Source organism: Melanotaenia boesemani, chromosome 17 (assembly GCF_017639745.1).
Source record: "Melanotaenia boesemani isolate fMelBoe1 chromosome 17, fMelBoe1.pri, whole genome shotgun sequence".
Classification (NCBI taxonomy): domain Eukaryota; kingdom Metazoa; phylum Chordata; class Actinopteri; order Atheriniformes; family Melanotaeniidae; genus Melanotaenia; species Melanotaenia boesemani.
This window is the reverse complement of record NC_055698.1, coordinates 22,025,342-22,049,792: the sequence shown is the minus strand read 5'-3', so window position 1 is coordinate 22,049,792 and position 24,451 is coordinate 22,025,342. Positions and strand designations below refer to the sequence as shown.

The 24,451-nt window shown below is 36.4% G+C and overlaps 3 protein-coding genes across 3 annotated transcripts; all 3 read left to right on the top strand.

Moving 5' to 3' along the window:
• The first annotated feature begins 1,188 nt into the window (after window positions 1-1,188).
• On the top strand, window positions 1,189-5,708 carry LOC121628093. The gene is made up of 4 exons (XM_041966996.1): window positions 1,189-1,395; window positions 3,230-3,398; window positions 4,542-4,652; window positions 5,095-5,708. The coding sequence occupies exons 1-4, from the start codon at window positions 1,189-1,191 to the stop codon at window positions 5,337-5,339; spliced, it is 732 nt and encodes a 243-aa protein (XP_041822930.1). The 3' UTR covers window positions 5,340-5,708.
• A 3,865-nt stretch (window positions 5,709-9,573) lies between these two features.
• Window positions 9,574-12,053, top strand: LOC121657108 (alpha-elapitoxin-Al2b-like). The gene is made up of 3 exons (XM_042012492.1): window positions 9,574-9,743; window positions 10,887-10,997; window positions 11,440-12,053. The coding sequence occupies exons 1-3, from the start codon at window positions 9,692-9,694 to the stop codon at window positions 11,682-11,684; spliced, it is 408 nt and encodes a 135-aa protein (XP_041868426.1). The 5' UTR covers window positions 9,574-9,691; the 3' UTR covers window positions 11,685-12,053.
• A 4,348-nt stretch (window positions 12,054-16,401) lies between these two features.
• On the top strand, window positions 16,402-18,862 carry LOC121657099 (alpha-elapitoxin-Al2b-like). The gene is made up of 3 exons (XM_042012476.1): window positions 16,402-16,570; window positions 17,715-17,825; window positions 18,267-18,862. Exons 1-3 carry the CDS (start codon window positions 16,519-16,521, stop codon window positions 18,509-18,511), a joined length of 408 nt encoding a protein of 135 aa, XP_041868410.1. The 5' UTR covers window positions 16,402-16,518; the 3' UTR covers window positions 18,512-18,862.
• The last annotated feature ends 5,589 nt before the right edge of the window (window positions 18,863-24,451 follow it).

The window sequence follows — 24,451 nt, the reverse complement described above, 5'->3', positions numbered from 1 at the left end:
TCCAAGTTTTCTCCTCTATTTAAAAACATCACTAGACTCCTATAGGATAGATTATTTTAGATGGAATGGACCACACAAAAGATTTTAAAAATCTATATTAAAGTGCAAATGGTATGTTATTTTATTAATAAAGTATATTCATATTATACTGCTGGTGTATTTGTGAAAAGCTACCAACCAATTTATTGTATGCCATGGGACATAGAGCAAAGTTTCAGAAGAAGAGGAGAGCTTATTTATCCCATAAATCTTGTCAGTGAATGTTGCACAAACTCAAACATGTCAGTACATGGAATTACTTTAGTTTAACAGTGAAGCTTTAGTTGCATTTTTTATGCACTTTTCTTTCAAACTGCTCAGATTTTTAGAGTAATATTTGTTTCTAATCCTAATTTTATTCTCAGGTCAAATATGTACTTCACTCTTGGTTTTTATTCAAATGCACAAAATCTCTTGATGAATTTAAATCCCTCCTTAAAACTGGATGAGAGTCAGATGGCTAAGGGTAATTTCTGATTGATATATCGTTCCTTTCACAGCAGCTGCTAGCTGCCTTGTAGCCTCTTTTCTTGGTTGGCAATTTGTAACTTTTTTCGGAGGGGTGTTATTACCTCCTTATATTGTTGTTACTGTATTTATGTGTGCTATTATGATTACTATTATTACTGTAACCCTTAACTATTATTACTGTAACCCTTAGCAGATAGGCTTGATACCTTTTTTATCTAAAAAAAAAAAAAAAAAAAAAAATACTTTAAAATATAACAAAACAAGCTAGACACTACACTACTTAATAATTTGATTAATTATTTGCACTACAAGAATTGTTTTAAAGTGAATTAAAAAAGCACACCATACATACAGACAGCTTTTTTAAAGCTAGTGATAAGAACAATTCTGCACTTTTTTGCCTTTGTGGAAACACAGTTCAAGTCACAAAACTAGTTTTATGTCATCATGTCCAAGGAAAATAACTGAATAAAAATGGCTGCTCTAATTGAATTCATGATGTGACAACTTGTTTTTTTTTATTGTTAGAATAGAATTACAGAAACTTTTAGAGTTCGAATAAATTGGGACACATTTTAATAATGTTCATGTCTCCAGTTCAATCTTGTAAAAATCCTGTGATTTTGAATAAGCTCACACTGTCTGTATCAATCCACAGCTGACTTCCTGGAGATCACAATGAAAGGTTGTCTTGACGTGGCCAAATGTAACCAGACCGAAAATGTGAACTTCCCCAGCAGCAGCAGCTCCAACAGCACGATCTACAGCATGACCAAGACGTGCTGCAGCTCTGACCTGTGCAACGCTGCACCTGGCCTGCCTGGGACCTCTGTGCTGAGCCTGGCCTTCGCCGCCATCTCTGCTCTGATTGCAACCAATGTGTTGGTTTGACAGAAAATGCACCAGCTGAAGATTGATGTCAAGCGCAAGCTCACATAACACACCAGCACTAACTAAATCTTCTTTTTCCCACCTGTTTTTTTTTTAATGTTTGAAATGTATTTTGATTTTCACAAGTTTTTATTACAATTGAATTCAATTTGTCTTGTATTTTTATATTCTTACTTGTATCAGCCCTAATTCTCCCTTTTCAGACATGAGAAAAGTAATGGTGGACCCATCACTCTGTTACATGGATGTGATTCAGTTATTTAGACATCTCTCACTTTTATCAGGTACAGTTTTACCATAGCGTGTTGTTTCAGTAAAGCCTAAGAGAGTGTGAAACACTGCCATTAGTTGAATCACATTTAGGATATTTTCCTGAAAAGGAGTTGTTCAGACATTTGGATCATCTTTTCAAGAGCTGGACTGTGAGATGAATATCATGTTACACTTGTGTGTGAGCAAAAGGTGGCAGATAGTTAGCTTAGCTTAGCATAGAGACAGGAAACTGCTAGTCTCTGTCTGAAGAGTTAAAAAATGCCAAATTGTTGAGCTCACTTAAAACAAATAAACCTTACAATTGTGGCATCAACCAAATCTGTTATTTGGCCTCATAACTTTATCAGTTTCAGACATAGCCAGCCGAACATTTCTAGTATGTTAGCTAAGCTAAGCCAAACTGAGTTATACCTTACTAGTTCCAAAATGGTTCAACTATTTTTTCATATTACTACCTAAGTCCTAATTTTCATACAAGCTTTTTATCAACATTTCTACTTCTATTTATTTCTGAACATTTTTTCTTGACTTAAGATTTAGCTAGCTAGCATTTTTAATTCACTTTGGTTTGTCATAACATTTCTTTTCTTGCTTGTTTTAGCTCAAGTAACTCTTTTTCAATTTTTCATATTGGTGTCAAATCTACATTGTATGTTGCTCAAAATTTATACGGTAAAAGTGTTTGTTTAAATGTGAATATCTGTATATTCAGCACAGGCCTTTATGGGGTTAATTGTGATTAAACTGTACCATTTGCAGATGTGACAGAGGTGAATTAGAATTTCTGTTTCTTTGATCAACATATGAGCAGCATCTTGCTCAAACTGGCACTTCTTATATTTCTCACCCACAAATTCAACTAGATAAAGTGTTTCTTTGTGAAACTGCTAATGACAGTTGAAATGATTAATAAAAATCTAAACAGAGAAAGAATTTCTTGTGCATTGATATTTGTGTCATTTAATTTCTTCCTATTAGTGACCTTACAGGAGTAACTGATTTAAGCCACAACCCATGCAGGATTATACTGATGAGTATGAAGCATTCTTCATTTTTTGTCACAGTATTGGCTTATTGAATAATATGAAGAGAAAAAAAAGACTGTATGAAATCAAAGTCAAATCCAAAATTTCCTCGCTACTATTTTTGTTCTATTTCCTCTTGAACATTGTGATGCAATATTCTTGTGAATGTACAAACTTTTTCCTTCATTTCACATCACAGCAACAAAATGTTTCCGAGCTAAAACATTGTGTATTAATACATCAGTTTATTGACAGATGCTAATACCTTTAATTATTTTTTAGTTTATTTTTATGTTAGATTGGGAAATAATCTTGTAAAAAAAAAAAAAAAATCCCTAAGGGAATAGCTGATTTTACTTCAGGTGTTGTTCCTGCATACGCTGACGGTCTGTGATGTAATTGTTCTTGACATACCTCTTTTCGAAAATCCCTTAGGCAACTAACACCCAAATACCTAAAAAGCCCATTGCTTGCTGGCTTTACCCCACCCTACACCTCTCCAACTATATAAATGTGCTTTCACCAAACAGGCTCCCCAGTTTTACCCTCTTCAAGCATCTGATCGCCTGGGAGACAAGAAGCTTCAGGTCTTGTGTGGAAGGATTTTTATCTTTTTGACAAAAACCAAGAACCAAATCAACACTGAGATGGGAAAGGTCCTCTTTGCTATCGTTGCATCCGTTGCGTCTTTGATTCTGGGTGAGAGTAAATCATAAGTATCACTATCTGTCTGTTAAAGATTATAAAAGTTTTGAGAACAACAAAAGCGTTGTTGAGATGTCCTTAACTTGAATATACCTTAATGATACAAAGATTTGTTTGACAAAATCTGTTGTGAGAATTATTTTTTGAAATTGGTGCTCAATTTATTCAAGACTTAAGATTTTAGATGACTAAAGATGAACAGTATTTAGTTTTAGGAATAAAATTAGTTTTCAAAATCTTGATAAAAGTAGTATTTGAGTAAAACAATCTTTACAAAAAAAAGCAGGGAATTGCTGAGAAAGACTTAAAAATCAGATTTAAACCAACTTATTACCAGATTTGCACTACTGCTAATGAACTCATATTCTTGAGATGTCACCAAGGAAAGCACATAACAAATCAAATGTACTTTTTTCCAGTGTATCTTTTAAAAGCCAATGAGCATAAATAAATAAATTTCAGTATCACAATTTGAACAGGAGCTACTTTTTCTGTTGAAAGTAGTTCATGTTTAAATTGTTGACACAAATTAAATTTAACCATATAAAACACTGACACTTGGTGTGAAAAATATACCACATTATATCAACGTTTCAACTAAAACCAGGGCCAGTTGTCACTTTTTCAATCTACAGATTAGGTTAAAAGTGACTTTACTTTTCATTAAGTACGTGTACTATTTTAGTAGCCTGTGTGGTATCATTTACACCTCATGTCTCACTGTGTTATTAATTATATTTAAATCACCATGACAGCCTATGATGTGTCTGCTTCAGCAACATTGTTGGGTTACAACCAAGCACAGGGTGTGGTGGATTAGAAATCCAGTACATTTTTTCTTCTGCTAGAACAAGGCAGAACTAAATAGAAGGGAAAAAGACTTCAGATATTGCTACCTGTATTTGCAGAAGAAAATGATAAAATGTGATAACAAGATCCCTTCTAAATAACAAAGAAAAAACATTTTATGAGTAAAAGTTAAAGCCAAGAAAGGTCTACAGTCATTTGTTTTAATTAAGCGTATTACTAGCTTGGTTGAATAAGACTGCATGATTCATTAAACTTCTAAAATGCTAGTGCTTCACTCATCATTCAGTGATTTGTGTTTTTTAACTTTTGTGCTCTCATCTGTTTCAGTGGAATCTCTGACATGCAACAAATGCAACTTTGGCTTGCTGGGTATTTGCCTAAACCAGGGTACTGAAACCTGCACGACCAATACCAGCATCTGCTACACTGGAAAAGCAAGTAAGTTTCCTCCTAATCATCTCAACCCCTCCCACCTTGTCCCCTCAAACATTACCTATTAAGCCAAGCATACTGATGTGTCCCTTTAGTCACTGTGACCCTCATTTACATATTGAACAACAAACACATCCCTGAGTCATGAGCTGCCACACCAGTTTTCCATGAGACTGGATAGTCAAGTTTTCTCTTAATACCATTTCAAAGCAGAAAGACTTTAAGGCTTTTGTATCTATGTAACACCTTTTGCAAGCTATACATGCAAGTATAAAATACACTGTAAGATGTGAATCAGGTACAGACATTTTTGCAGGATTAGGTGGTTTTATGTCAATTTAAGTAAAGAGATAAAAGCAAATTAAATATGTGTATCTAAAAACTGTGATAAAAGTTGTTATTTTTTCATCCTAAATATCTTACTAATCTAACAACCATTTCTTTTCAGCTTTCCCTAACGTTACAAGCTTTTCGGGCTTCAACTCCCAGGGTTGCACGACAAGCACCGCAGGCTGCAATACAACCACAAGCAGCAGCCTCTTGGGTATAACCTATCAGAGCACTATCACCTGCTGTTCCACAGACAAATGCAACCCTGTGACAATCAGCGGTGCCCCATCGGCCAAGATGACCCTCAGTGCAACCATTGGTGCAGCCATCCTGGCGTCTGTGTGGGGAAGCATGCTGCAGTAAAATCAAGAAAACAACCAGCTGATAAAAACCAAGGACAGTTCAATGAAGCAGTCTTTGGATAATAATAATCACTATCCATAGGTACAACACTGAGCAAGAAAGTACCCTTATTTAATTAAAAACGAATACTTATACTAAAATCAGATCATCTCATCTCAGGGTTAAGATGAAAATAAAACTCAGGTGTCCAAATTGTGAAAGTTGATCAATGGGATGTTTCAGTGAAACATTGAGCTCGTAAATCTTTCACAATGTTGTTTTGATTTATTGTTGCTTTTAAAAAATCCTTGTAACTGCTTTATTTCTTACTTGATGAAATAATGATGTGAAAATAAAAATTGAAAAAAATATTTTTTTGCCTCTGTGAGTAATTCTGCACCAAGTTTTTGCACAAATTAAGCTTCAAAGTGGAAAAAAATGTGGAAACATTTAAAAAGAATAAAAGAAAGACTAATAGTAAATCAAGAATATCTAATTACACTTTCCCAAAAGAGTTAGATTGAGGGTGCTTTGCAATCCATGAGCATCAAGAACCATTGTTATGCCTAAATGAACTTAAATTACATTGGATGAATTTAAAAAAGAAATTTTGATTTTATGTTAGTTTATTTCATGAAGTTATTTTTCAACAAATACGGTCGTAGCTGCAGACTTCTAGACAATGGCTTAATGAGCAGGAGAGGCTGCAGAGGAGCCACTGATTCTGTCTTTATTGTCTGACAGGTCAGAAAAACCTTTCTGTTGCTGCATATTTGCTGTCTGTAGTTTATTCTGCTCCATAGTCTCCCTATTATTAGCTAGAAAGCTTTAAATAGAGAAGAAGAAAACAGCAAACACATTTTAAAAACAGTAGCTTACTGCAACAGATAATAGTTAAAACACTTAGCGAAAAGCGCCAGACACCTGATCTGATTCAGTGCAAGTTTTTTTGTTTTTTTATTTCTAATCCAAGAGGTCAGGTGAGGTGAAAATGAAAATATCAATAATAGCTACACATCATATATCTTTCCAAGTTTTCTCCTCTATTTAAAAACATCACTAGACTCCTATAGGATAGATTATTTTAGATGGAATGGACCACACAAAAGATTTTAAAAATCTATATTAAAGTGCAAATGGTATGTTATTTTATTAATAAAGTATATTCATATTATACTGCTGGTGTATTTGTGAAAAGCTACCAACCAATTTATTGTATGCCATGGGACATAGAGCAAAGTTTCAGAAGAAGAGGAGAGCTTATTTATCCCATAAATCTTGTCAGTGAATGTTGCACAAACTCAAACATGTCAGTACATGGAATTACTTTAGTTTAACAGTGAAGCTTTAGTTGCATTTTTTATGCACTTTTCTTTCAAACTGCTCAGATTTTTAGAGTAATATTTGTTTCTAATCCTAATTTTATTCTCAGGTCAAATATGTACTTCACTCTTGGTTTTTATTCAAATGCACAAAATCTCTTGATGAATTTAAATCCCTCCTTAAAACTGGATGAGAGTCAGATGGCTAAGGGTAATTTCTGATTGATATATCGTTCCTTTCACAGCAGCTGCTAGCTGCCTTGTAGCCTCTTTTCTTGGTTGGCAATTTGTAACTTTTTTCGGAGGGGTGTTATTACCTCCTTATATTGTTGTTACTGTATTTATGTGTGCTATTATGATTACTATTATTACTGTAACCCTTAACTATTATTACTGTAACCCTTAGCAGATAGGCTTGATACCTTTTTTATCTAAAAAAAAAAAAAAAAAAAAAATACTTTAAAATATAACAAAACAAGCTAGACACTACACTACTTAATAATTTGATTAATTATTTGCACTACAAGAATTGTTTTAAAGTGAATTAAAAAAGCACACCATACATACAGACAGCTTTTTTAAAGCTAGTGATAAGAACAATTCTGCACTTTTTTGCCTTTGTGGAAACACAGTTCAAGTCACAAAACTAGTTTTATGTCATCATGTCCAAGGAAAATAACTGAATAAAAATGGCTGCTCTAATTGAATTCATGATGTGACAACTTGTTTTTTTTTATTGTTAGAATAGAATTACAGAAACTTTTAGAGTTCGAATAAATTGGGACACATTTTAATAATGTTCATGTCTCCAGTTCAATCTTGTAAAAATCCTGTGATTTTGAATAAGCTCACACTGTCTGTATCAATCCACAGCTGACTTCCTGGAGATCACAATGAAAGGTTGTCTTGACGTGGCCAAATGTAACCAGACCGAAAATGTGAACTTCCCCAGCAGCAGCAGCTCCAACAGCACGATCTACAGCATGACCAAGACGTGCTGCAGCTCTGACCTGTGCAACGCTGCACCTGGCCTGCCTGGGACCTCTGTGCTGAGCCTGGCCTTCGCCGCCATCTCTGCTCTGATTGCAACCAATGTGTTGGTTTGACAGAAAATGCACCAGCTGAAGATTGATGTCAAGCGCAAGCTCACATAACACACCAGCACTAACTAAATCTTCTTTTTCCCACCTGTTTTTTTTTTAATGTTTGAAATGTATTTTGATTTTCACAAGTTTTTATTACAATTGAATTCAATTTGTCTTGTATTTTTATATTCTTACTTGTATCAGCCCTAAGTTTCCCTTTTCAGACATGAGAAAAGTAATGGTGGACCCATCACTCTGTTACATGAATGTGATTCAGTTATTTAGACATCTCTCACTTTTATCAGGTACAGTTTTACCATAGCGTGTTGTTTCAGTAAATCCTAAGAGAGTGTGAAACACTGCCATTAGTTGAATCACATTTAGGATATTTTCCTGAAAAAGAGCTGTTCAGACATTTGGATCATCTTTTCAAGAGCTGGACTGTGAGATGAATATCATGTTACACTTGTGTGTGAGCAAAAGGTGGCAGATAGTTAGCTTAGCTTAGCATAGAGACAGGAAACTGCTAGTCTCTGTCTGAAGAGTCAAAAATGCCTAATTGTTGAGCTCACTTAAAACAAATAAACCTTACAATTTTGGCATCAACCAAATCTGTTATTTGGCCACATAACTTTATCAGTTTCAGACATAGCCAGCCGAACATTTCTAGTATGTTAGCTAAGCTAAGCCAAACTGAGTTATACCTTACTAGTTCCAAAATGGTTCAACTATTTTTTCATATTACTACCTAAGTCCTAATTTTCATACAAGCTTTTTATCAACATTTCTACTTCTATTTATTTCTGAACATTTTTTCTTGACTTAAGATTTAGCTAGCTAGCAGTTTTAATTCACTTTGGTTTGTCATAACATTTCTTTTCTTGCTTGTTTTAGCTCAAGTAACTCTTTTTCAATTTTTCATATTGGTGTCAAATCTACATTGTATGTTGCTCAAAATTTATACGGTAAAAGTGTTTGTTTAAATGTGAATATCTGTATATTCAGCATAGGCCTTTATGGGGTTAATTGTGATTAAACTGTACCATTTGCAGATGTGACAGAGGTGAATTAGAATTTCTGTTTCTTTGATCAACATATGAGCAGCATCTTGCTCAAACTGGCACTTCTTATATTTCTCACCCACAAATTCAACTAGATAAAGTGTTTCTTTGTGAAACTGCTAATGACAGTTGAAATGATTAATAAAAATCTAAACAGAGAAAGAATTTCTTGTGCATTGATATTTGTGTCATTTAATTTCTTCCGATTAGTGACCTTACAGGAGTAACTGATTTAAGCCACAACCCATGCAGGATTATACTGATGAGTATGAAGCATTCTTCATTTTTTGTCACAGTATTGGCTTATTGAATAATATGAAGAGAAAAAAAAGACTGTATGAAATCAAAGTCAAATCCAAAATTTCCTCGCTACTATTTTTGTTCTATTTCCTCTTGAACATTGTGATGCAATATTCTTGTGAATGTACAAACTTTTTCCTTCATTTCACATCACAGCAACAAAATGTTTCCGAGCTAAAACATTGTGTATTAATACATCAGTTTTTTGACAGATGCTAATACCTTTAATTATTTTTTAGTTTATTTTTATGTTAGATTGGGAAATAATCTTGTAAAAAAAAAAAAAAAAATCCCTAAGGGAATAGCTGATTTTACTTCAGGTGTTGTTCCTGCATACGCTGACGGTCTGTGATGTAATTGTTCTTGACATACCTCTTTTCAAAAATCCCTTAGGCAACTAACACCCAAATACCTAAAAAGCCCATTGCTTGCTGGCTTTACCCCACCCTACACCTCTCCAACTATATAAATGTGCTTTCACCAAACAGGCTCCCCAGTTTTACCCTCTTCAAGCATCTGATCGCCTGGGAGACAAGAAGCTTCAGGTCTTGTGTGGAAGGATTTTTATCTTTTTGACAAAAACCAAGAACCAAATCAACACTGAGATGGGAAAGGTCCTCTTTGCTATCGTTGCATCCGTTGCGTCTTTGATTCTGGGTGAGAGTAAATCATAAGTATCACTATCTGTCTGTTAAAGATTATAAAAGTTTTGAGAACAACAAAAGCGTTGTTGAGATGTCCTTAACTTGAATATACCTTAATGATACAAAGATTTGTTTGACAAAATCTGTTGTGAGAATTATTTTTTGAAATTGGTGCTCAATTTATTCAAGACTTAAGATTTTAGATGACTAAAGATGAACAGTATTTAGTTTTAGGAATAAAATTAGTTTTCAAAATCTTGATAAAAGTAGTATTTGAGTAAAACAATCTTTACAAAAAAAAGCAGGGAATTGCTGAGAAAGACTTAAAAATCAGATTTAAACCAACTTATTACCAGATTTGCACTACTGCTAATGAACTCATATTCTTGAGATGTCACCAAGGAAAGCACATAACAAATCAAATGTACTTTTTTCCAGTGTATCTTTTAAAAGCCAATGAGCATAAATAAATAAATTTCAGTATCACAATTTGAACAGGAGCTACTTTTTCTGTTGAAAGTAGTTCATGTTTAAATTGTTGACACAAATTAAATTTAACCATATAAAACACTGACACTTGGTGTGAAAAATATACCACATTATATCAACGTTTCAACTAAAACCAGGGCCAGTTGTCACTTTTTCAATCTACAGATTAGGTTAAAAGTGACTTTACTTTTCATTAAGTACGTGTACTATTTTAGTAGCCTGTGTGGTATCATTTACACCTCATGTCTCACTGTGTTATTAATTATATTTAAATCACCATGACAGCCTATGATGTGTCTGCTTCAGCAACATTATTGGGTTACAACCAAGCACAGGGTGTGGTGGATTAGAAATCCAGTACATTTTTTCTTCTGCTAGAACAAGGCAGAACTAAATAGAAGGGAAAAAGACTTCAGATATTGCTACCTGTATTTGCAGAAGAAAATGATAAAATGTGATAACAAGATCCCTTCTAAATAACAAAGAAAAAACATTTTATGAGTAAAAGTTAAAGCCAAGAAAGGTCTACAGTCATTTGTTTTAATTAAGCGTATTACTAGCTTGGTTGAATAAGACTGCATGATTCATTAAACTTCTAAAATGCTAGTGCTTCACTCATCATTCAGTGATTTGTGTTTTTTAACTTTTGTGCTCTCATCTGTTTCAGTGGAATCTCTGACATGCAACAAATGCAACTTTGGCTTGCTGGGTATTTGCCTAAACCAGGGTACTGAAACCTGCACGACCAATACCAGCATCTGCTACACTGGAAAAGCAAGTAAGTTTCCTCCTAATCATCTCAACCCCTCCCACCTTGTCCCCTCAAACATTACCTATTAAGCCAAGCATACTGATGTGTCCCTTTAGTCACTGTGACCCTCATTTACATATTGAACAACAAACACATCCCTGAGTCATGAGCTGCCACACCAGTTTTCCATGAGACTGGATAGTCAAGTTTTCTCTTAATACCATTTCAAAGCAGAAAGACTTTAAGGCTTTTGTATCTATGTAACACCTTTTGCAAGCTATACATGCAAGTATAAAATACACTGTAAGATGTGAATCAGGTACAGACATTTTTGCAGGATTAGGTGGTTTTATGTCAATTTAAGTAAAGAGATAAAAGCAAATTAAATATGTGTATCTAAAAACTGTGATAAAAGTTGTTATTTTTTCATCCTAAATATCTTACTAATCTAACAACCATTTCTTTTCAGCTTTCCCTAACGTTACAAGCTTTTCGGGCTTCAACTCCCAGGGTTGCACGACAAGCACCGCAGGCTGCAATACAACCACAAGCAGCAGCCTCTTGGGTATAAACTATCAGAGCACTATCACCTGCTGTTCCACAGACAAATGCAACCCTGTGACAATCAGCGGTGCCCCATCGGCCAAGATGACCCTCAGTGCAACCATTGGTGCAGCCATCCTGGCGTCTGTGTGGGGAAGCATGCTGCAGTAAAATCAAGAAAACAACCAGCTGATAAAAACCAAGGACAGTTCAATGAAGCAGTCTTTGGATAATAATAATCACTATCCATAGGTACAACACTGAGCAAGAAAGTACCCTTATTTAATTAAAAACGAATACTTATACTAAAATCAGATCATCTCATCTCAGGGTTAAGATGAAAATAAAACTCAGGTGTCCAAATTGTGAAAGTTGATCAATGGGATGTTTCAGTGAAACATTGAGCTCGTAAATCTTTCACAATGTTGTTTTGATTTATTGTTGCTTTTAAAAAATCCTTGTAACTGCTTTATTTCTTACTTGATGAAATAATGATGTGAAAATAAAAATTGAAAAAAATATTTTTTTGCCTCTGTGAGTAATTCTGCACCAAGTTTTTGCACAAATTAAGCTTCAAAGTGGAAAAAAATGTGGAAACATTTAAAAAGAATAAAAGAAAGACTAACAGTAAATCAAGAATATCTAATTACACTTTCCCAAAAGAGTTAGATTGAGGGTGCTTTGCAATCCATGAGCATCAAGAACCATTGTTATGCCTAAATGAACTTAAATTACATTGGATGAATTTAAAAAAGAAATTTTGATTTTATGTTAGTTTATTTCATGAAGTTATTTTTCAACAAATACGGTCGTAGCTGCAGACTTCTAGACAATGGCTTAATGAGCAGGAGAGGCTGCAGAGGAGCCACTGATTCTGTCTTTATTGTCTGACAGGTCAGAAAAACCTTTCTGTAGCTGCATGGTTGCTGTCTGTAGCTTATTCTGCTCCAAAGTCTCCCTATTATTAGCTAGAAAGCTTTAAATAGAGAAGAAGAAAACAGCAAACACATTTTAAAAACAGTAGCTTACTGCAACAGATAATAGTTAAAACACTTAACGAAAAGCGCCAGACACCTGATCTGATTCAGTGCAAATTTTTTTGTTTTTTTATTTCTAATCCAAAAGGGCAGGCGAGGTGAAAATGAAAATATCAATAATAGCTACACATCATATATCTTTCCAAGTTTTCTCCTCTATTTAAAAACATCACTAGACTCCTATAGGATAGGTTATTTTAGATGGAATGGACCACACAAAAGATTTTAAAAATCTATATCAAAGTGCAAATGGTATGTTATTTTATTAATAAAGTATATTCATATTATACTGCTGGTGTATTTGTGAAAAGCTACCAACCAATTTATTGTATGTCATGGGACATAGAGCAAAGTTTCAGAAGAAGAGGAGGCCTTATTTATCCCCATAAATCTTGTCAGTGAATGTTGCACAAACTCAAACATGTCAGTACATGGAATTACTTTAGTTTAACAGTGAAGCTTTAGTTGCATTTTTATGCACTTTCTGCAGGAAAGGAAGCTGTACTTGGCCAATGCAGCTCTAACAAGAAACGTAGTTGTGCATGATGCATATTGTGGCGTTACAGGTTGGCAGCCATATTAGATTCCTTAAGTTTCACTATGAACTATGACTTTTACAATGTGGCCTGTGGCCCCAACTTCAGTCAGTTCTATTGTTTATAATCTTTGCAATGTTGCAGTTGATACCACTCAAACTGCTCAAATTTTTAGAGCAATATTTAGAATAGAATAGAATAGAAATACTTTATTAATCCCTTTGGAGAGTCCTCAGGGAAATTTGGGTACCAGCAGCAATACAACACCAACAGTAAAGCAGGACAAGCACAAGACACAATATATACAGGTACAAAGCAAAATAGGCAACAAGGTGCAAGAAAAGCACAAATAGAATGCAATAAATAACAATAAGATAAGTTAAATAAAACAGTATAAAAAAGCATTGCACACAGTAGAGGTGGTACAGATTCCCAGTTCACTATTGCACATATAAGTTATTGCAACTGTTTGTATGGGTTATTGTGCATGTGTTGTATTATGTGTTTGTTTCTAATCTTAATTTTATTCTCAGGTCAAATATGTACTTCACTCTTGGTTTTTATTCAAACGCACAAAATCTCTCGATGAATTTAAATCCCTCCTTAAAACTGGATGAGGGTCAGATGGCTAAGGGTAATTTCTGATTGATATATCGTTCCTTTCACAGCAGCTGCTAGCTGCCTTGTAGCCTCTTTTCTTGGTTGGCAATTTGTAACTTTTTTGGGAGGGGTGTTATTACCTTCTTATATTGTTGTTACTGTATTTATGTTTGCTATTATGATTACTATTATTACTGTAACCCTTAACTATTATTACTGTAACCCTTAGCAGATAGGCTTGATACCTTTTTTATCTAAAAAAAAAGAAAAAAATACTTAGAATAATTCTGCACTTTTTTGCCTTTGTGAAAACACAGTTTAATTCACAAAACTAGTTTTATGTCATCATGTCCAATGAAAATAACTGAATAAAAATGGCTGCTCTAATTGAATTCATGATGTGACAACTTGTTTTTTTTTTATTGTTAGAATAGAATTACAGAAACTTTTAGAGTTCAAATAAATTGGGTCACATTTTAATAATGTTCATGTCTCCAGTTCAGTCTTGTAAAAATCCTGTGATGATTAATTGTTGCTAAAATCTGACAATATCCAGCAACACTCTGCATCTTCACTCCAATATGAACAATAAGCTCACACTGTCTGTGTCAATCCACAGCTGACTTCCTGGAGATCACAATAAAAGGTTGTCTTGACACGGCCAAATGTAACCAGACCGAAAATGTGAACTTCCCCAGCAGCAGCAGCTCCAACAGCACGCTCTACCGCATGACCAAGACGTGCTGCAGCACTGACCTGTGCAACGCTGCACCTGGCCTGCCTGGGACCTCTGTGCTGAGCCTGGCCTTCGCCGCCATCTCTGCTCTGATTGCAACCAATGTGTTGGTTTGACAGAAAATGCACCAGCTGAAGATTGATGCCTAGTGCACGGTCACATAACACACCAGCACTTCAAGAATAAATACTGTCTTCAAATATGTGCTGTAACTAAATCTTCTTTTTCCCACTTGGTTTTTGTTTAATGTTTAAAATGTATTTTGATTTTCACAAGTTTTTATTACAGTTGAATTCAATTTGTCTTGTATTTTTATATTCTTACTTGTATCAGCCCTAATTTTCCCTTTTCAGACATGAGAAAAGTAATGGTGGACCCATCACTCTGTTAAAGCAATGTGATTCAGTTATTTAGACATCTCTCTTTTATGAGTTACAGTTTTACCATAGCGTGTTGTTTCAGTAAAGCCTAAGAGAGTGTGAAACACTGCCATTAGTTGAATCACATTTAGGATATTTTCCTGAAAAGGAGTTGTTCAGACATTTGGATCATCTTTTCAAGAGCTGGACTGTGAGATGAATATCATGTTACACTTGTGTGTGAGCAAAAGGTGGCAGATAGTTAGCTTAGCTTAGCATAGAGACAGTAAACTGCTAGTCTCTGTCTGAAGAGTTAAAAAATGCCTAATTGTTGAGCTCACTTAAAACAAATAAACCTTACAACTGTGGCATCAACCAAATCTGTTATTTGGCCTCATAACTTTATCAGTTTCAGACATAGCCAGCCGAACATTTCTAGTATGTTAGCTAAGCTAAGCCAAACTGAGTTATACCTTACTAGTTCCAAAATGGTTCAACTATTCTTTCATATTACTACCTAAGTCCTAATTTTCATACAAGCTTTTTATCAACATTTCTACTTCTATTTATTTCTGAACATTTTGTCTTGACTTAAGATTTAGCTAGCTAGCAGTTTCAATTCACTTTGGTTTGTCATAACATTTCTTTTCTTGCTTGTTTTAGCTCAAGCAACTCTTTTTCAATTTTCCATATTGGTGTCAAATCTACATTGTATGTTGCTCAAAACTTATACTGTGAAAGTGTTTGTTTAAATGTGAATATCTGTATATTCAGCATAGGCCTTTATGGGGTTAATTGTGATTAAACTGTACCATTTGCAGATGTGACAGAGGTGAATTAGAATTTCTGTTTCTTTGATCGACATATGAGCAGCATCTTGCTCAAACTGGCACTTCTTGTATTTTTCACCCACAAACTCAACTAGATAAAGTGTTTCTTTGTGAAACTGCTAATGACAGTTGAAATGATTAATAAAAATCTAAACAGAGAGAGAACATATTTTGTGTTGTTATTGGTGTCATTTAATTTCTTCCTATTAGTGACCTTACAGGAGTAACTGGTTTAAGCCACAACCCATGCAGGATTATACTGATGAGTATGAAGCATTCTTCAGTTTTTGTCACAGTATTGGCTTATTGAATAATCTGAAGAGAAAAAAAGACTGTAAGAAATCAAAGTCAAATCCAAAATTTCCTCGCTACTATTTTTGTTATATTTCCTCTTGAACATTGTGATGCAATATTCTTGTGAATGTAAAAACTTTGTCCTTCATTTGACATCACAGCAACAAAATGTTTCCGAGCTTAAACATTATGTATTACTACATCAGTTTTTTGACAGATGCTAATACCTTTAATTATTTTTTAGTTTATTTTTATGTTAGATTGGGAAATAATCTTGTAAAAAAAAAAAAAAAAAAAATCCCTAACGGAATAGCTGATTTTACTTCAGGTGTTGTTCCTGCATACGTTGACGGTCTGTGATGTAATTGTTCTTGACATACCTCTTTTCGAAAATCCCTTAGTCAACTAACACCCAAACACCTAAAAAGCCCATTGTTTGCTGGCTTTACCCCACCCTACACCTGTCCAACTATATAAATGTGCTTTCACCAAACAGGCTCCCCAGTTTTACCTTCTTCAAGCATCTGATCGCCTGGGAGACAAGAAGCTTCAGGTCTTGTGTGGAAGGATTTTTATCTTTTTGACAAAAACCAAGAACCAAATCAACACTGAGATGGGAAAGGTCCTCTTTGCTATCGTTGCATCCGTTGCGTCTTTGATTCTGGGTGAGAGTAAATCATAAGTATCACTATCTGTCTGTTAAAGATTATAAAAATTTTGAGAACAACAAAAGCGTTGTTGCGATGTCCTTAACTTGAATATACCTTAATGATACAAAGATTTGTTTGACAAAATCTGTTGTGAGAATTATTTTTTGAAATTGGTGCTCAATTTATTCAAGACTTAAGATTTTAGATGACTAAAGATGAACAGTATTTAGTTTTAGGAATAAAATTAGTTTTCAAAATCTTGATAAAAGTAGTATTTGAGTAAAACAATCTTTACAAAAAAAGCAGGGAATTGCTGAGAAAGACTTAAAAATCAGATTTAAACCAACTTATTACCAGATTTGCACTACTGCTAATGAACTCATATTCTTGAGATGTCACCAAGGAAAGCACATAACAAATCAAATGTATTTTTTCCAGTGTGTCTTTTAAAAGCCAATGAGCATAAATAAATAAATTTCAGTATCACACAATTTGAACAGGAGCTACATTTTCTGTTGAAAGTAGTTCATGTTTAAATTGTTGACACAAATTAAATTTAACCAAATAAAACACTGACACTTGGTGTGAAAAATATACCACATTATATCAACGTTTCAACTAAAACCAGGGCCAGTTCTCACTATTTAAATCTACAGATTAGGTTAAAAGTAACTTTAACTTTTCATTAAGTACGTGTACTATTTTAGTAGCCTGTGTGGTATCATTTACACCTCATGTCTCACTGTGTTATTAATTATATTTAAATCACCATGACAGCCTATGATGTGTCTGTTTCAGCAACATTGTTGGGTTACAACCTAGCACAGGGTGTGGTGGATTAGAAATCCAGTACATTTTTTCTTCTGCTAGAACAAGGCAGAACTAAATAGAAGGGAAAAATACTTCAGACATTGCTACCTGTATTTGCAGAAGAAAATGATAAAATGTGATAACAAGATCCCTTCTAAATAACAAAGAAAAAACATTTTATGAGTAAAAGTTAAAGCCCAGAAATGTCTACAGTCATTTGTTTTAATTAAGCGTATTACTAGCTTGGTTGAATAAGACTGCATAATTCATTAAAGTTCTAAAATGCTAGTGCTTCACTCATCATTCAGTGATTTGTGTTTTTTAACTTTTGTGCTCTCATCTGTTTCAGTGGAATCTCTGACATGCAACAAATGCAACTTTGGCTTGCTGGGTATTTGCCTAAACCAGGGTACTGAAACCTGCAAGACCAATACCAGCATCTGCTACACTGGAAAAGCAAGTAAGTCTCCTCCTAATCATCTCAACCCTCCCACCTTGTCCCGTCAAACATTACCTATTAAGCCAAGCATACTGATGTGTCCCTTTAGTCACTGTGACCCTCATTTACATATTGAACAACAAACACATCCCTGAGTCATGAGCTGCCACACCAGTTTTCCATGAGACTGGATAGTCAAGTTTTCTCTTAATACCATTTAAAAGCAGAAAGACTTTAAGTCTTTTGTATCTATGTAACACCTTTTGCAAGCTATACATGCAAGTATAAAATACACTGTAAGATGTAAATCAGGTACTGACATTTTTGCAGGATTAGGTGGTTTTATGTCAATTTAAGTTTAGGGATAAAAGCAAATTAAATATGTGTATCTAAAAACTGTGATAAAAGTTGTTATTTTTTCATCCTAAATATCTTACTAATCTAACAACCATTTCTTTTCAGCTTTCATTAACGTTACAAGCTTTTCGGGCTTCAACTCCCAGGGTTGCACGACAAGCACTGCAGGCTGCAATACAACCACAAGCAGCAGCCTCTTGGGTATAAACTATCAGAGCACTATCACCTGCTGTTCCACAGACAAATGCAACCCTGTGACAATCAGCGGTGCCCCATCGGCCAAGATGACCCTCAGTGCAACCATTGGTGCAGCCATCCTGGCGTCTGTGTGGGGAAGCATGCTGCAGTAAAATCAAGAAAACAACCAGCTGATAAAAACCAAGGACAGTTCAATGAAGCAGTCCTTAGATAATAATAATCACTATCCATAGGTACAACATTGAGCAAGAAAGTACCTTTATTTAATTAAAAACGAATACTTATACTAAAATCAGATCATCTCATCTCAGGGTTAAGCTGAAAATAAGATTCAGGTGTCCAAATTGTGAAAGTTGATCAATGGGATGTTTCAGTGAAACATTGAGCTCGTAAATCTTTCACAATGTTGTTTTGATTTATTGTTGCTTTTAAAAATCCTTGTAACTGCTTTATTTCTTACTTGATGAAATAATGATGTGAAAATAAAAATTGAAAAAAACATTTTTTTGCCTCTGTGAGTAATTCTGTACCAAGTTTTAACACAAATTAAGCTTCAAAGTGGAAAAAATTGTGGAAACATTTAAAAAGAATAAAAGAAAGACTAATAGTAAATCAAGAATATCTAATTACACTTTCCCAAAAGAGTTAGATTGAGGGTGCTTTGCAATCCATGAGCATCAAGAACCATTGTTATGCCTAAATGAACTTAAATTACATTGGATGAATTTAAAAGAGAAATTCTGATTTTATGTTAGTTTATTTCATGAAGTTATTTTGATATACACATCATATATCTTTCCAAGTTTTCTCTTCTATTTAAAAACATCACTAGACTCCTATAGGATAGGTTATTTTAGATGGAATGGACCACACAAAAGATTTTAAAAATCTTAAATTAAATATTAAATATTAAAGTGCAAATGGTATGTTATTTTATTAATAAAGTACATTCATATTATACTGCTGATGTATTTTTGAAAAGCTACCAACAAATTTATTGTATGTCATGGGACATAGAGCAAATTTTCAGAAGAAGAGGAGGCCTTCGGCTGTTTAATGCTTTTTGTCTTTTTTTGTTTGTCAACAGATTTTTGTTTTAATGCTGTACACAGCATGAACATAAATTAGTTTTTTTGTTATTGTTGTTTGTTTGTTTTGTTTGGGCATTATTTATCCCCATAAATCTTGTCAGTGAACGTTGCACAAACTCAAACATGTCAGTACATGGAATTACTTTAGTTTAACAGTGAAGCTTTAGTTGCATTTTTATGCATTTTCTGCAGGAAAGGAAGCTGTACTTGGCCAATGCAGCTCTAACAAGAAACGTAGTTGCGCGTGATGCGTATTGTGGCGTTACAGGTTAGCAGCCATATTAGATTCCTTAAGTTTCACTATGAACTATGACTTTTACAATGTGGCCTGTGGCCCCAACTTCAGTCAGTTCTATTGTTTATAATCTTTGCAATGTTTCAGTTGATACCACTCAAACAGCTCAAATTTTTAGAGTAATATTTGTTTCTAATCCTAATTTTATTCTCAGGTCAAATATGTACTTCACTCTTGGTTTTTATTCAAACGCACAAAATCTCTTGATAAATATAAATCCCTCCTTAAAACTGGATGATTCCAGATGGCTAAGGGTAATTTCTGATTGATATATCATACCTTTCACAGCAGCTGCTAGCTGCCTTGTACCGTTTTTTCTTGGTTAGCAATTTGTAACTTTTTTGGGAGGGGTGTTATTACATTCTTATATTGTTGTTACTGTATTTATGTTTGCTATTATTATTACTATTATTACTGTAACCCTTAGCAGATAGGCTTGATATCTTTTTTTTTTTTTTTTTTTAAATAAGAAAGAAAAAAATACTTAAAAAAAATAACAAAACAAGCTGGACACTACACTGTCACGAATCAGCAAACTGGACCACAATAAAAGTCAGAACTGAGGATTAGGTGAATAAGATTATAGAGATGAGAATATTTCCTGGGGTGGAGAATCTGGATACTCAGTCTGCTTGCCTTTAAGGGTAGGAGAACCAAGGTGAGAACCAGAGCGATCAGGAGGAATGTGCAAGGTATAGTGATCACGTACCAGCAGAGGAGATGGAAGCCAACAGGGAAGTCCAATAGCCAGCAGATGATGTGGATGTCAACAGAACGGATAGGGCTGCGATTAGAAACTCCACCAGGGGCTGTTGGAACTGCTGAACTAGAAAACAGTGACGGTAAAATAGAGCTGTGTTTTCCACTGAGGTTAAAGCCTTTAGAAGGGTCCAGACAAATCCTCCAGTTTAATTGAGAAAGGGGAGTAACAAGTTCCGTAATTCAAATTCAGTCCTTAAAGACAGTCGACAGGTCAGAGTTCCAGAAAGCTCCAAACAACAGAGGTACCAGACTGGGGCAGGCAGAGTCAGGAAATCCAAGTCAAAACAGGTCAGGGATCAGGAACAGGTTGGCAGGTAGAATATCAGGGCTGGGAACGTGCAAGGATAAACCAAGACGATCTGGCAGGGAGAAGATGTCACACACAAGTATTTAAAGCGCACCACGCAGGTGGAGCACGTTAGTAGCACTGAGACTGCTCTGACCAAAGTCATTAATGGCATATGTTTGAACACAGACAATGGAAAAATGTCAATCTTAGTCTTACTGGACCTCAGTGCTGCATTTGATACAGTTGACCACAATATATTACTTAAAAGACTGGAGAACTGGGTGGGCCTCTCTGGCACTGCACTACTCTGGTTTAAATCTTATTTAGATAATAGAAAATACTTTGTGTCAATAGGTAATTTTACATCTGAGCAGACAAGAATTACATGTGGATTCCCCAAGGGTCCATCCTGGGGCCTCTTCTGTTTAACATCTACATGCTCCCACTGGCACAGATTATAAAGAAAAACAAAATTAGTTACCATAGCGACGCAGATGACACACAGATATATATTACAATGTCACCAGGAGATCGAGGCCCCTTACAGGCTCTTGGGAAATGCATTGAGGAGATTAATGACTGGATGTGTCTGAACTTTCTCCAGTTAAACAAAAACAACACTGAAGTGATGGTTTTTGGAGCCAAAGAGAAACGATTAAGTGTCACTACAGAGCTTCAGTCTATACAACTAAAAACCACCAATCAGGCCAGAAATCTGGGTGTAGTGAAGACTCAGACCTTAACTTTGAGAAACACATTAAGGGAATTACAAAGTCAGCCTACGATCACCTTAAGAACATATCAAGGGTAAAAGATCTGATGTCTCAGCAGGACCTGGAAAAACTAGTCCATGCGTTCATCTTTAGTCAGCTTGATTATTGTAACAGTGTTTTTACAGGTCTACCTAAAAATCAATTAGACACCTGTAGCTTATTCAGAACTCTGCTGCTCGAGTCCTCACTAAGACTAAGAGAGTGGACCACATCAGTCCAGCTCTGGGTCTTTACACTGGCTGCCTGTTCGTCAGAGAATAGATTTTAAAGTTCTGCTGCTGGTCTATAAAGCTCTGAATGGTTTAGGACCAAAATACATCAGAGACCCAGACCTCTTGACCCAGTATGCACCTACCAGAACCCTCAGGTAAATGGTAAATGGTCCGTATTTATATAGCGCTTTACTGTACCTGGAATGATACCCAAAGCGCTTTACATTATACATCACATTCACCCATTCACACACTGATGGCGGAAGCTGCCATGCAAGGCGCTCGACCACGACCCATCAGGAGCAATTAGGGGTTCGGTGTCTTGCCCAAGGACACCTCGACATGAACCCGACTTGGCAGAGGATCGAACCGGCAACCCTCGGGTTACAAGACGACCGCTCTACCTTGCTGAGCCATGCCGCCCCTCATCAGGTCATCCCCTCATCAGGTCATTCGGATCCAGTTTCTTATCAGTTCCCAGAGTCAAAACCAGACAGGGAGAAGCTGCATTCAGCTTCTATGCTCCATATGTCTAGAACAAACTCCCAGAAAGCCTCAAATCAGCTGAAACATTTAGTTTATTTAAATCAAGGTTGAAGACCCACCTGTTCGCTGCTGCATTTCACTAGTTTTTATTTAGAAATCCAGATCTGCATTTGGTTCTACACTGAAATCTTAACTTTATTTTATTATCTGAGCTTTTTCCTGTTGTTTTTATGTAATCAATTTTATCTTTTTTAATCTTTGTTTTTCTTTCTTTTTTATCTTTCCCTGCACCTTGCTGTAATGTTTTTATGTTTTATGTAAAGCACGTTGAATTGTCTTGTACATGAAATGTGCTATACAAATAAATTTGCCTTGCCTTGCCTTGCCTTGCCTAGTAATCAGAGCCAATAGTCAGAGCTGGAGGGAGAATGCTTTCAGGGACGGCTGGGAAATCTCAACCACAGCCAAAAACTGTGACAATACCCCCCCCTCGCAGACCTCCGACGGTTAGCTGACATCTGGTACCACACCGAAGTCCGCAGCAACGCTGACCGAGTGGGTCGCCAGATGCGATGACACCGGCGAACCGCCGCGTGGGCAAACGGAACCCGCACCTCCTCCTTCTGGGGCTCGAACAGAGGGGGCTGAAAGCCATTGACAACCTGGAATGGGGTGAGCCCAGTGGCCGAGGAAGGGAGGGAGTTATGGGCGTATTCCACCCAGGACAGGTTCCTGGCCCGAGAGGATGGGTTCTCGGAGCAGAGGCAACGTAGACCGGTCTCCAACACCTGGTTTACCCTCTCTGATTGACCATCTGACTGAGGGTGAAAGCCGGAAGAGAGGCTGATGTGGACCCCCATCAGGCGACAGAATTTGGCCCAAAACCTGGAGGTGAACTTGGGCCCAAGGTTGGAAACCACATCCTGGGGAATGCCATGCAGCCTGAACACATGGACCGACAGAAGGTCTGCCATTTCCTTAGCAGTGGACAATTTAGGGCGAGCCACTAAATGGGCCATCTTAGAAAACCGGTCCACCACGGTCATAATGACACTTTTGCCGTCCGAGGGAGGAAGTCCAGTCACAAAGTCCATGGATATGTGGGACCAGGGCAGATGAGGAATGGACAATGGATGCAGGAGCCCAGCCGGGCATTGACGTGAAGTTTTGGACCGTGCACAGACAGGACAAGCAGCGACAAAATTCCAGTCGGCCACCAAAACCGCTGAGACAACAAGTGAAACGTCCGCTCTGCACCAGGGTGACAGGCCAGCCGGGAGGAGTGACAGAGATCGAGGACCTTGGACCGGAGATTGGGAGGCACATAGACAGCCGTCTGGACAACCAGGGTGGGACGCTGGGCTTCTCTCACCTCCGTCTCCAGTTGGACCCGGCTCACCCCCAACCGGACGTGGGAAGGAAGGACAGTCTTCAGACCCTACCACATCAGCCTCAGGGGGAATAGCCTGTCGGGACAGAGCATCGGGTTCAATATTTTTTACTCTCAGTCGGTAAGCCAGAGAAAAGTTGAACATATTGAAAAACAGTGCCCAATGGGCTTGTCAGGGGTTCAGCCTCATGGCGGTCTTCAGATATTCCAAATTATTGTGATCCGTCCAGACTATGAAAGGTTGGGTAGCCCCTTCCAACCAATGACGCCATTCTTCTAATGCCAGCTTCACCACCAGAAGTTCACGATTTCCGACATCATAGTTGCGTTCTGGTGGAGTCAAACCTTTAGAGAAATAAGCACAAGGGTGAATCTTGGAGTCATCAGGACATGGCTGGGACAACACCGCACCCACCCCATAATCAGATGCATCGACTTCCACGATAAATTGTCTTGCTGGGTCTGGCATGCATAGAACAGGAGCCGAGGTGAACTGCTGTTTTAATGAGGTGAAAGCTGCATCAGCCTCGCTTTTCCATTCGTCTCCTATCTGAATGCGTACCAGATGGTATGCATTACGTAGGTGAAGATAATGGCGTCCTGTAACAGATCTAATGCTGTGGACATGAGAGGCAGAGGGTAACGATTCTTTATCGTGATATCATTCAGACCTCGGTAATCAATACATGGACGAAGTGTGCCTTCCTTTTTCTCCACGAAAAAGAAGCCTGCCCCAGCTGGAGAGGATTATGAGCAAATCAGACCAGACCGGAGTGACTCGGAAATATATTTGT